The sequence below is a fragment of the Actinia tenebrosa genome, unplaced genomic scaffold (assembly GCF_029948245.1).
Source record: "Actinia tenebrosa isolate PJP-AT-01 unplaced genomic scaffold, QUT_ActTen_1.0 PGA_scaffold0__85_contigs__length_37466705, whole genome shotgun sequence".
In the NCBI taxonomy this organism is placed as follows: Eukaryota; Metazoa; Cnidaria; class Anthozoa; order Actiniaria; family Actiniidae; genus Actinia; species Actinia tenebrosa.
Genome location: NW_028292569.1, coordinates 20,636,132 through 20,649,574, shown reverse-complemented (window position 1 = coordinate 20,649,574; position 13,443 = coordinate 20,636,132). Strand labels below are relative to the sequence as shown.

Below are 13,443 nucleotides of genomic sequence, written 5' to 3'. Positions count from 1 at the left end.
CAGGAAAAATGTACACAAATACATAAAGATAAGAAGAAGAAGAAGAAAAAGAAAAGAAAAGAAAAGAAAAGAAAAGAAAAAGAAGAAAAAAGAGGAAGAAAAAAAAAAAAAAAAAAAAAAAAAAAAAAAAAGAAAAGAAAAAGAAAAAGAAAAGAAAAGCTAGGGAAGATTGCTTATTTGAATAACGAATTTAAATATATAGTTTATTTGGTCCTTTGTCCTCACGTTTTTCCTTGAGCATGCATTTGTTTGTTTTTCGCTACTCGCTATCTATCACAGGATAGAAAGTGAGTACGTTAGCCAATTCGGATAGGTTTCGTGATAGTATGCTAGTAGGTTTATGCTAAAGTACAATATACGATGCTCTTGCACAAGGGAGGAAGTCTTAGCAGCCATCTTGCAAATAGAACACACTTTCAATGTCTTTTAAGGTTTTTTAAACACTCTTTTGGCTTTTCCTTGCCGATTTCTCCGAACAAAATTATTGTGCTGAATTTGTTTCGCTTGCTGTAGATTTTCTATTCTCTACTTTCACATCCCCATTATACTTAATTTTCCTCCCCTGTAAGAGTATTTTTACATACCCACGACATTGTATATACCATAAGGGAATAATATATAAAAGGCGCGTGCACAAAAGAAAAAATGCTATAGTGCATTTTTTATAGAAACTTTCGTTCGTTTGCAGTATGATGACCTTGGATTCAAAAAAATATTTTTTTTACCTTTCACTTTAATCTAAATTGGGCTCCGTGTGATATTAATTTTCTAGATGCAAATTCCGCGTTTTATTTTAATTCAGGCAGTCCAAAGGTTTCATTGGAAGTTTGAATAAAGGAAGAAAAATTAGGGGAGTGAAGCCAAAATTAAATGCGTTAATCACCCCTATGGTTCTTTTTCATTGTACTTACATTTCTTTAAAATGTACCAGCCGCTGTGAAATTAGGAAGACACGTATCACCATAAAAGGATCATCAGCCAATGCATTCAGGCTATATTGTTAAAGTGATTTGTATATGTGTGTGCTTATTGATTATTCTTACAGTATAACTCATTATATTAATAATAATAATGATGATAATAATAATAATAATAATAATAATAATAATAATAACAATAATAATAATAATATGTACATGTGACAATTAATTGACAAGTGGGAGAATAATAAGGTGGAAATTAAAGAATCGTGCGAAGAAAACGATGTAGTGCATTTTGGTTTCTTTTCTTTTCTTTTTTTTCATTTCATGGCTTTCATTATGGGGTACCCTATCTTTATCTCTAAGAAAAAGAAAAAACGAAGATATTTTGCCGGATCTTATTTTCATCTTCCAGTTTTATATAAATTGGGCTCCCTTTGCCTTTTGGAAACTCCGCTAAATTTATATTATTAACTTTATTAAGCCTTTCATTGGATTAGATTCGATAATATTTTGTGTTGGTCTAGCTGAAGGAGGCCTTTTTGTTTTTAAATAAATATAAACAATATCCAAAACATCTATTGGTCAAAAGGATCTCACTCTGTAACATTACCAATTGTTTAAAGCGAATTTAGTTAACTTGAACAGCAATAATTTGGTGCGTTTGACAACATAATTATGCAGGTATTTCTTTGTCGACCCTTTGGTTCGTGTAAACATTTTAGTTGATTTTTTTGCTCAAACATATTGATCAATAAAACTTCTACTCATGCACTCTCTAAACTCTTTAACATCCTTCGAGCCGCAAATTTGGTAATTTGGTGCAAAAAGAACAAAAAAATGTGTAGGGAAATTTATAAAGAAAAATGGAGTATCTAACATTAACTGGCTCCTTTGACGTCACGTCCCTGTCTCATAAATCTCTTAGATCATCACTTCACTCGGCCGGAATTAAGTTGAAAAATGGTCGACTCTCTATGTTTAATCGCACGAAAAAAATAAAAAAATAAAATAAATAAAATAAATAAATAAAAATAAATAAAAATAAATAAAAAAAAAAGGAAAGAAAATAAAAAAGAAAGAATAAAATGTCAGAATTAGAAAATTCTTTGAACATGAATCTCAGAATGACATATATTTCGATAAAAATAAATAAAAATAAAAAACAAGTGCCAAAGGGACTTTATTATTTATGTACTTCATCATATTTATTTTTTTTATTATTTAGCTTTTTCCCTAGGTAGTGTCATTGCCTCCAGGACTTTGAATAAAAATAAAATTTTATGAAATTAAATGGTGCTTCTCACCATTTTTCTTGAATGATGTTGCAGTAGCATCTGTAACTTGAGTTGACGCCACTTGCGTGGTCCATGTAATGTTAGCTATAGAATTGGCAAAACAAAGTCAGTTTACAGTTGTAAGCATTTTAATCACGAATATTTGAGAAAAACAAACCTGATGTTGCAGTAGCATCTGTAATATGAGTTGACGCCACTTGCGTGGTCCCCGTAATGTTAGCTATAGAATTGGCAAAACAAAGCTAATATGTTCCTGTAAGCTAGGATTTTAATAATGAATATTTGAGACAAACCAACCTTTTTTCTTAACTTTCAGCTGAACGATGTAAGCGAGGACTCCGCCTTTGCTTTCACGAATATTTGCAACATATTTCAATTCATCGTCCAGGCTCACATTCTTTAACTTAAACCAAGCACGGCCCATTGTCAGGTTACCAACAAAATAAACCCTTTGTCGATATTTAGGATCCATATTTTTGTTGTAGTTCACAACAGTTGTGAACACATTGGTGTTGATAAACTGAGAATCAGGATGGTTCCCATTTTTTATTCCCCAGTTGGCAGAATAAATTATTCTTCCGTCATCTGTAGTCCAGTTAAACAAAGCTTCATCTCCAACATGACAAATGATTGGGTTTTCGGGTGAGATTACGTTACATGCTCCTGTAATAAGAAAGTTTATGAAATCGATTATTGCTTTGCAGATGTGGAAACAGCCGCCATCTTGGATGGTTTAACAATATCTAATTATTACTGGATTGTTTGTGTTATTATATCATGCAACATCCAACTCCCCAGGGAATGATTGAAAAAAATAGCAATGGGCTAAAACCTATGTACTGCTTTCTAATTCACTTCATGATTATGAAATAGTTAAATAGATAATAAATACTTAAATAGATTGAACAGATGACTTTTGATTTAATGAAAAGATTAAATCATATGGTGGAATTATGACATTTGAAAGAGAAAATTATTATCCTCCAAGCAAAATATCCCATTATATATATATATAACAAAGTATGTAATGTGGTCTATACTGGTGAAACAGTGCTCGATGCGTAGGGATGCAGAGCAATAGATATATAGTAAAGATTGGATTAAAGACGAGACATGTTCACTGTAACTCCGAGTTTCGTGCTTACGCACTCATCAGACAGACTTTAATGAAACATATTCCTATTACTGTGATATTTATATACAAGAGGTGTAATAATTATTTACAAAAGAAGTATTGTTCGGAAAGGAGTTAATTAGCTAGGCCTGGATTTCTATTGTTCATCAGATAGAACTTGTTTTCATGTCGGCATTTGGAGATCAATTCGGATCGCTTGTTTAAAAGAGTGTCGCTGTTTGTTTTGATGATAAGTAGCTTTTCTGTTAAGCACAGGTCACACCTCTTAGAAATGTTGCTGTATGGTCTGGCTGAAGTGATAATTGTCCATTCTATGTTGTAGTCTTTGTTGTTATCTTTAAGGTCCCAGATGTGTTTAGAAAGTTCGGTGCTGTTAGCGTATTTTCTATTTCGCAAAGATAGTTTGTGCTGAGTGTATCGTTGTTTGAGTGTTCCTTCTGTCAGGCCAATGTAGTTTTTCCCAGTAGTGTCCTCGTTTGTCGTGACATGAGCGTTGTAGATGATGCTGGAGGAGAGGCAGTTGTTGTTTAGAGGGCATTGATCATTTTTACGGCAGTTGCATGTTTTCTCAGAGGTGGTGGCGGGATCGGTATCGGTGTTGAAGATTTTCTTGTTGTGTTTGGTAATGGTGGTTTTCATGTTTTCCATGCAGCTGTAGCTCACTTTGATATTATTCTTATTGAAGATCCGGTGAAATCTGTGGTGCTTGGGAAAGTGTTTGTGTATGAGCTTCAGGAAGATGCTTCCGACGTTGGTTTGTACATTCTTGCTGTATGGAGGGCTGTGCCAGATGATGTTCCGTTGTCTGTTTCTTTTTGAATGTGTAGATGGTTTATGGTTGTTGTAGGTCAGGGTTTTGGTATATCCGCTGGATTTCAGGGCGTTTTCATAGATGGGTTTGGCTTTGTCGAATTCGGTCTTGTTGCAGGATATGTTGGATATTCTACGGTTGATGGCGTCTGGTAGTTGTTTTGCTCTGCATCCCTACGCATCGAGCACTGTTTCACCAGTATAGACCATATTACATACTTTGTTATAAATTTTATACTTTGTTATAAATTTTGAATGAATCTATTCCGGTGAATGGGACCAAGGGTTGAATTCCATCGTATCTGAACTCTGGAAATTGTTCTGCACTCCTTTCTAGTATCCCCTAGACATTGGTAATCTCTTATTAACTACTTTATTTATTGATAATAATAATTAATAATAAGTTTATTGAATAAAAAAACTTGTAGGTTGTAAACAGCGGATACAACCTTAAAAAACTTTGATTCTACATATACAAGTATACAAATATACATTTTTGTTCTCGCTACATTGTCATTTTAAAGTTTTATATCGTTTTTTTTTTTGGCCAGTATTTTAAATAATTTCATATATACTGCGATTTGTAATCTGTATCTTCCGGTTTGTAACCCCATTTCGCGAATTCATATAGCCAATCAGGATGGCAAAACGAATTGAATGTCTCACTTGTGAAAAAAACGTTTCTTAATCACAAAGGAGCTGTCAAAACGTATGGTTTTTTGGCAGCTTTGTCGAGCTTTTTCGTTCTTTCACGGCAAAACAAATTCTTACTTTGGTTCAGGTTTTTAACCTCAAAATATATTAGCAAGACGGTTGAGAAATCTAGAAGATTTGCTGCATTGGACAGGACTAGAGAGAGATTCATTTCGGAACAAAAAAAAAAAAAAAAAAAGAATACTCCCTTCAAAACACGAATAGTTATAGGCCTATTTACTGACGATGCAAGAAAAGTCCAAGAAATTCCACCAGAAGAATTCATTATTGCTAATGTGGGGAAAAAGGACGGCGGAGAATTTGAATTCGATTCTTCCTGCAACACTGTCCTTTTAGTGGAGCAGTCTTTGTTGGAGGACGATTTAAACATAACGACAAATACTGTAAACAAGTCGCCAAACACTGCAAATGGTTTCTTTTCTACAGCACGTTTGTAGCTACAAACGCATTAAGCGAGTTTTCAAGTCGTCCGACGGTGATGAAAGCCCACCGTTGCAGTCAGTGTTTGTTAAAATTTAGTTGCTATAAACAAAACCTTACTTGTAATATAAATTTTTGATTTATGGTTTACTGGAGTTTTCTTATTTGAAAACCATAGTTATTCAAACGGTATTTACTATCATTTTGCTCCTTTAGCACGACTTTGAAATTATAAAATAGTAAGATTAATTTGCTTTTAAATTTCTAAAACTGTACTCGTTTAAGTAACAAAAAACAAAAACGAATAAAGAAACAACTACAACATCTCAGCTTGTATCAAATAAACTTCATGTGGAGGGCACATGTACAACATTTTCGCACTCGTTGGTTGATATCAGAAAACGCACTCGTTCACTGCGCTCACTCGTTCGATTTCTGATACGTCACCAACTCGTGCGAAAATACCGTACACACACCCTCCCTATGAAGTAACTATATTTCACATACGATTACTTATTGCAAGTTGTAAAAACCTGAACGAAAAACACAATCAAAGTTATCGCCAGTTAAGAATCATTTTAAGAATTTCGAGCAAACTGATTATTTTTTTTATTTGAACCTCATTTGAAATTCGAGAAATTTTTATTTCACTTACATCTATTTTCTATAATTTAATATCTTGCGATATTATGAATTTGCAATGAAAAGTACGAGGAAAACGATAGTAGGGATGATCTAACGCAGCTAATATTTGAATATCTAAGTTAAAGTCCTCTAAAATGTCTACTGAGCTACATGTACTACTGTGATACATTTGCTCTCTGCGCTCCTGCGCTACTGCGCTCCTGTGCTACTGTAAGATAGGCAGCACAAAGGTTAGTCTTCTTGCAGCCGCTATAAGTGTCGTCACGCAACGCTCCCTGCGTAGGAGAGACTACACAAAGGTGCAATAACAAAAATTAACTACTTGGATTTGTTATTGCTCACGTTCGTTCTTATGTTTTAACAGGCAAGCAATATCCCCCTTCTCGCTTTTGCAAAGGGCTATTTACCATTTGATATTTTTTTGTCTTTCTTGAATTTGGCTTTATTTGAATTTTGTTTTGAATTTTGTTTTGAGTTTGGATATTTGAATTTTTGACATTAAAGTAATAAAATGAAACTAAGAAATAACCTGATATAAAGAGCCTTGACATGCATCCTCTATTTTAATTTAATTTTAAAGAGTTTGACAACATGTACACATCACGTCACTCAGCTGATTGGTTTAGTTGTAGGTCTAGCTTTCGGTTTGTGCACCGACTTCCTTCTAAAGAAATCAGCTTGACGTAGTCCTGGTGTTTATATATGTGTGACCCTCCGACACGACACAATTATGTAAAATACGACACTCAGACGCCTTAGTATTTCTTGGAAAACGCTTAAATAAATTAAAGAAACTGGGCAGTTATTTGTTTGTGTATCGTATAACTCAGGCTTAAACTTGCAAAATATTAATAAACGAAATAAACAGAACATTATAGAAAGCAGTTTTCAGCTTAGTTTTTGTCCATGCGTTCGTTTCTGTTTCCCTATAACTGCTATTCATAAATCGGAAGGCATAACAAGCCAAGAAATGTCTAAAAAAGTTTTGCTCGAATTGTTTACTATTTTCCACGTATTCGAAACTTATCGAATTGCTTTATCGCTAATTAAATTTGCATCGAAAATAGTAATGTACGGACAGAACCTTCAAAATCTTAGTACCTTATGTGAAAATGTGAGCGCTAAAAATAGGCACTGACAATACTTCAAAACAATCATGGAGGTGGTTTTATGCTCAAGAAATATATACAACATTGCAGTTAATCTTGTAAGATCTAAGGCCTGATGAAGGCAAAGGGTTTTTGGAGATGATATTTTGAATTACAATGTAAACTACGCAATATGAAGCGAAGATTCTAGAAAGTATAATCTAGTCAAAAACGTAAACAACCTTTGCAAGATTCGCGTTAGTAGCATACGGCTGATGACAGCTGAAATCTACCAAAAATATTTTTTTGAATATAGAATTATGGCAATTGGTCAAATAACATTATATTCGAAAATGTCATCATCATACGGCTTTTTTTATTCGAAATTAACCGAGCTTATATCTCACGAGCAGTTATTTGAACCTTTTTTTCGTAGGCTCTTTCATCAGAACTGCGTTTGGGTTCTGTTCCGGGGGAAACACCGGTGACCTAAGGATTAAGAGGTTCCAAATGTGTACTGGTGGAAAGCAATCGCACTTGCCTTTTTTTCTTTTTTCTTTCTCTTTTAATTTTCTTTTCTTTCTTTCTTTCTTTATATATATTTTTTGTTCTTTTTACAATTGCAGCTAATTTCTAGATTGATCACGAAGAAGTGAATAAATGAAATTAATGAGTATGGATATGCTTGATGCCAATATTTACATACTTGCAAAAGTAGTATAGGGAATGGGGGTTCCAGCGCAATCTCAACACGGGGCAAGATCCGTATCAAAAATCCACCTACGGACGACCCCCACTCCAAGTGTGGTTGAGGGCAACAGCGCACTTAAATATGTTAGTCTATATATGGAGTGCGAAGAATGTAAGAAGTTCGTTAACGACTTTTGCATAATTTGTCTAAGACCTAAAGTTATCGTACCTAAGCCAGAACCCTTTTGGTGTTGTGGTAAGAAAATGCAAATAGAAGATGACACGTCAGCACAGTGTTACGAGTGTGGTAAGAATATTCGTAATGCCGTACCAAATGCTACCAAAGAGCAATATTACGCCAATGGAGGTCGTACGAAGACCCCATACAAAAGAATAAAATACTTCCGAGACTGGATGAGTCATATCCAAGGTTATCGGCCGGTATATTTAGACGATGAAGTAAGGCAGAAAATCATAGACCACTTAGAAGAGCCAACCCCGCAAAGTCTACGGAAAACGCTGAAAAAATTAAAGCTAGGGAAATATTACAAAGCTATTCCCTATCTTTTGTCTGAAATTACCGGTAGGCGTATTCCTCATGTCCCAGATATGCAAAGGGCCGAGTGGTTATTCTGTCGGCTGAATAAGGATATTCCTTATTACCCCGACGTAATTTACGAAATATTTTACAAAATAGACCCCAACCACCCCCTATTAGAATGGATTCCGAGAAGATGAAATGTGCAGTCGAAATCCACCTACGTTCTTTTCAAAGCAGATGTCTACTGAGCGAGTTTTCTTTGGAGCTCCTCTTTTGCCTTCTGATAGATCTGTTTGCGAGATTCCTCGGAAAGATCTTTCACGATGGTTTTTTTATTGCCCGACTTTAATTCGCCATATTTCTTTTCCTCCGCGAGGATCAAAGAAAACTCCGTGTCGTCTATGCGGCGGTCCCGCAGAGCTTGGGAGACTAAGTCGGCGATGGTGTTAGCCTTTGCTCTTGCTAGGGCTATGTGTGTGTCGTGCTTGGATATCTTACCGGACAATTGCTTCATAATGCCTGTCGTAACAGCGGAAACGATGCCGCAGACGGCTCCAACGCTGGCCAAAGGAACGCCAACGACTATTCCAGGTCCGGTAAGCGAAGTAGCAACGCCAGTGCCTGTTAACGCCACGGACATGGAGCCGGAAGTTATCGCGATTTTATGTAGTATGCTTCGGGCTCTGGCGTACTTTTTCCTGACCTCTTCGTAGTGTTTCGCTTGCCCTTCCAAGTAAGCCAGGATTAAGTTTGCTTTGTTGAGCCTAAAGTTTTCAGCGTTTAATTCGTTAGGACCTGTATCCTTAGTGGTAGCGTGATAATTGGGAACATCTGGGTACAACTGAGGTGCTGAAGGTATAACATCCATTATATACTAATGTACGACGCTTTTGGGGATGATATTGAGGAGCAGCCACATCACGACAACCGGGATTATGCCAACTGGAGAGCCTTTAGGAAGATGTTTCCGCATGCAGACCCCAGTAAGTTCGAAAGAAGACCCGATGGGATTTACTATAACGGCGAAAGAATGTACAGCAATACAGACTTGGAGCCGCATGAGGAGAGGAAAAAGGCACAGCATTTGTCAATAACGAAGGAGGCACCCGTGCATAAAGCACCCAATTTTCCTAGAAACTTATTGTTAACTACGGAAGATTACCCATTTTACGATGCTGAAGGTGGTGTAAACGACTTTGAAACGATGGTAACGTTCCTGAAGATTTCAGTGGGTAGGCAATCATTTGATGTAGTAGTAAGGAATATCTATGGGGATACGATGTTAAAGCATACGTCGGGTAAAGAGGCCAGGGAATGGTTAGCAGGACCCAATATGCGATATTGGCCGCAGCAGTTAAACTTTGCTGTCTGGGCCGCCACTAAAGGTTGTGGCGTTGCCGCGGATATGTTTCACGTTCCGATCATGCGGTTTCACGTTGCCTTTACGGTAAGGAGGTTGTTGAAGGAGCTTAACGTACCTTTACCGGGAGATAAGGCATTTAATCCAATGAATAATCGATATAACGCCGCAGCCCTAGAAAGGTTAATTAATGAGTTCAAACCACAGCAAAGAGACTTTCGTTACAAAGAGGGTAAGACGCATGGCCTTGGCATCGTTTACGTTTGGGGTGCCAACGGTGAGAAGCCGGCCGATTATGGGCATCAGGAATACCCAAGTAATGAGTTAGAGTTCGGTGATATGGGTGGTGATAAGAGCAATAATTCATTAATTACCAGAATCCAATCGAACTACCTCGGCACTTGGGATCCATTCGTGTTGATGAAAGGAAAAGGTTTAAGGAACCTAGCCAGGATTAACCGCAGCATTGAAGCATTTGTGTACTGCATCTTAGGAGCGCAGGTAAATACCCGCAGCCCCATCGTTGGATCCCAAGGTGCTTCGCGGGAAACGCAAGAAGAATTCCTAACTTTATTTGAGTCTGCAATAATAGAAAATAACATATCTAAATCGGTGCAGAGATATCAATTAGCGGTGCAGCAGTCTAAAGTGCGACTGGATTACGCTTTGTCGCCTGGTTGTTGGTTAATGCCAAGTAATTTGGTTATTAACACCAATTCCGTTGTGGGTTATAACAACAAGCTGCAGCGAGCTACTAAGGATATGAAGTTTGGGGTGAATGACGTGAACTCTGACATGACCAAGGGCATTACTCACTTCGTAGAGAAACCAAAAAAAGAGGTAGAAAAACCATTAAAAAAGGCGTACGTGCCACCAAAGAAACCAGTAAAGAAGGTTACCGAGGAATATGACCATGACTTACTAAAAGCCGGCTTAGCCACCGCGGGTGTTGGTCTGAGCTATTATATATGGCGATGAACAACCCCTACGTAGCTGGAGTAGATTGTGTCTATACGACTTACACAGGCGAGAAAAAATACAACCAGGCATCTTGGGTTGATGTCACGGGCATGTCTGTAGACTTGAACTACTCGGGAAAGAAATTGATAATATGCAGCATTTGCATCGGCACGAGCAGTCACGCCAACGTGGGCTTTAGGTTCCTGGATGAGAATGGCGTACTGCAGCCTATGCGTGTGAAGACGAACAACAGGGAGCTTACGCATTTCTCCGTAGAGCCCAACCCCGGCAGCGCCGAAAATCTATCGGTTTGGACTTTCCACATGGTCGCCGATTGCCATGGGAAGGTAAAGCTGCAGATAAGAGTAGATGACACCGGGAGTGTTTGCATAAACAGCATAGAAAATCAAAGGGATACTATCTACAATCACAAGACCATTAGCACTCTTACGGTGCTTAGTCTCTAGAAGCAAACTATGTTTGCTGAAATATATGAACCCACACGCGAAGGAAGATTGGTTTCTTCATTATTTGGAGGAGAAGGAATACTTAGAACAGCATTGGTATGACACCGGGCTGTGGGTGAAGGTTGGGGGCTTGGGATTAATTATGTGTACTATTACCATTAACACGGGGTATTCGTGCAATGCTGGGTTTAGGATTGTCGATGAGAATGACTATTCATTACTGCCTTACAGAAAAAAAGATAATAATAGGAACCCGACCCATTTTTCGTCGGAGCCCCCACCGCGAAGCACAGAGGACATAACGTCAATAACTTTTCACATGATAGCCAATTGTCAATATGCGAAGCTTCAGGTTCTTCCCAACGACGTTGCCTACTTTCGAATAAATGGTCAAGGCGCTGCTTCCGCTGATGCTGCTTGGTGCCATAAACCCATTTCTACTATGACTGCCCTACCCCTGATACCAAATTATCAAGGCGGCGCGAATACTATCTTTACTTATCCCCAGTCGAGAACACCTCGGGCGCCCGACGACGATAAGCCGCCAGTAATACACAAGGATAAGATTAACCCTTCATCTTCTTCAGGAGTACCACTCCAATAGCGACGACCAAGATCCAAATGTTGTTGCCCACAAACTTTAGCAGTTCTCCGCCGGCCCTAAGTGCCAGGCCAAGAACGCTACCCAGCAGCCCAGGAAGACCGGCTGCCATCTTTTTTCCCAAGTCCGTCAGCCCACTGCCTAATTTCTTTACGCCCGCGCCTGTAGCCTTAAGCGTGGATAGGATGACTCCTACTACGCTCGAAATAGCAACCGCAAATGCCAGCGGAATACCATACTTCACCAGAGCTCTCTTTACCTTTTCCTTGGTGGTAAGCCCCAGCTCCTTTTCCAGGTTGTCCTTTTGCGCTCGCAATTCCGCAACTCTCTCCTGAAGGGCTTCTAATTCCCTTTGTGCTGCTTCCCTTTCCTCTTCGGGACGAGTTTGGTCATTGATTATTTCCTGCTGCCGCTCTATTTGTCCCTCCAGGTCTTCAATAGCCTGATCTCTTTGCCGGATTTGTTCTTCCTTAGTATTGATTTCAGCCATTAACCGTCGCCGTTCCACTAAAGAGCCGGCTATGGTGGTTTGTAGGTCCTTAGCGTCGTCTCTTGTTAGATCCAACTCTTGCAGGGCGAGGTTAAGAGCCCTTTGAGTTTGATTTCTTTCGCGACGAATTTTGGTTCTTTGGTCTACCAACTCCCTTATTTCTTGATCTTTGAATTCGACCTCCCTTTTGTGTGCGTCGGCAAGCCGCTGGTTTTGCTTCATGTATTCTTCCTCCCTTTCTTCCAGCGTTTCCCGCAGCGCTTCCGTTGAGGTGCCAGAGCTTTGAGCTTCTTCTAAGTCCCTTTGTGCTTTATCTCTTTCGCGCAGGGTTTTATCCAACTGGTTTCTCATTTCTTTCATTCTTTCATCTTGATGGGTGGACTTCTTTTCAGCATCAGCGAGTAGTTGACCTTGCTTTGCGTACTCTGCGTCTCTTTTTTCTAACTCCCTTTGCAGCTCCTCGGCGCGCTTTTCGATTTCAACCCTTTCGGTTAGGGCTCTCAACCTTTCTAGCATGCTTCTAGTAGCACGCTGAAAGCCTCTTAATCTCAAGACGTCACCCCTAACGTTGCCCTCCTCATCAAAGAGGTTTTGCGGTTTTGTCCAGCGGTCTTTGTCGGGAAATCTTAAGTCTTGGACGCTTATGAGGACTTTGTTTCCCTTTTCCGTGAGCTTTACGTCGTCAGCATCAAAGTTGTCGTAGCGCTGCGTTAGCTCTTGCATTGCCCACTCTACGGTTTCCCGCGCGGCTGCTTCGTCTGTGTTTTGAAGTTCCAAGTACTCGGGGACGGGGCTGCCGCGGTTCCTTGATTGCCACATGCGATTCAAGGCTGCCTTGAAGCTTTTCCACCTATTGCCATACTTGCTTATCAAGGCCATGTCGTAAAGCAAAGGCTTTGCCCCCGCGTCCTTAATCCATGCATCGTATTCTTCATCGTTAATATCGACTTGGCCTTCTTCGGTAAGGGGGTCAAAATCCGTTCCTTCTACTTCCATTATATATGATAAGCTCAAAGTTAAATCCCAACGTATTACCTAAGCAGGTTGGCGGACTGAAAGCAGAACGCACCTTTCACCGGGTCACCTTTACCCCCAGTAGCGCAAAGCCAGGGGAAACGCTGTACGTAGGCGTGCCCCGCCTAACAGATAACCTAGTATTGGTTCCTGGTACCTTGGCTTTAAGGTTCGACCTAGCAATACAACCCAGCACCAAGGACAAGCGCTATGCCGTCAATAATGTGGGTAGGAACCTCGTCTCTAAGATGAGAATCAAGTTCGCAGGGGAATCCCTCTTGGATTTGAAT

General features: G+C 39.0%; 1 protein-coding gene across 9 annotated transcripts in view; it reads right to left on the bottom strand.

Moving 5' to 3' along the window:
* Positions 1-13,443, bottom strand: part of LOC148913726 (uncharacterized) — a 36,070-nt gene that overhangs the window by 10,172 nt on the left and 12,455 nt on the right. For 6 of the 9 annotated variants that reach the window (XM_089035586.1, XM_089035607.1, XM_089035604.1 and 3 more), the window contains exons 2-4: positions 2,516-2,881; positions 2,376-2,438; positions 2,228-2,302 (exon numbers count right to left, since the gene is read on the bottom strand). In XM_089035586.1, the coding sequence (XP_088891712.1) occupies positions 2,228-2,302; positions 2,376-2,438; positions 2,516-2,881 (504 nt within the window). Of the gene's footprint in view, positions 1-254; positions 271-911; positions 935-2,227; positions 2,303-2,375; positions 2,439-2,515; positions 2,882-13,443 lie in introns of those variants that run through there. The other 3 variants (XM_089035611.1, XM_089035610.1, XM_089035615.1) reach the window with 2 other exon arrangements.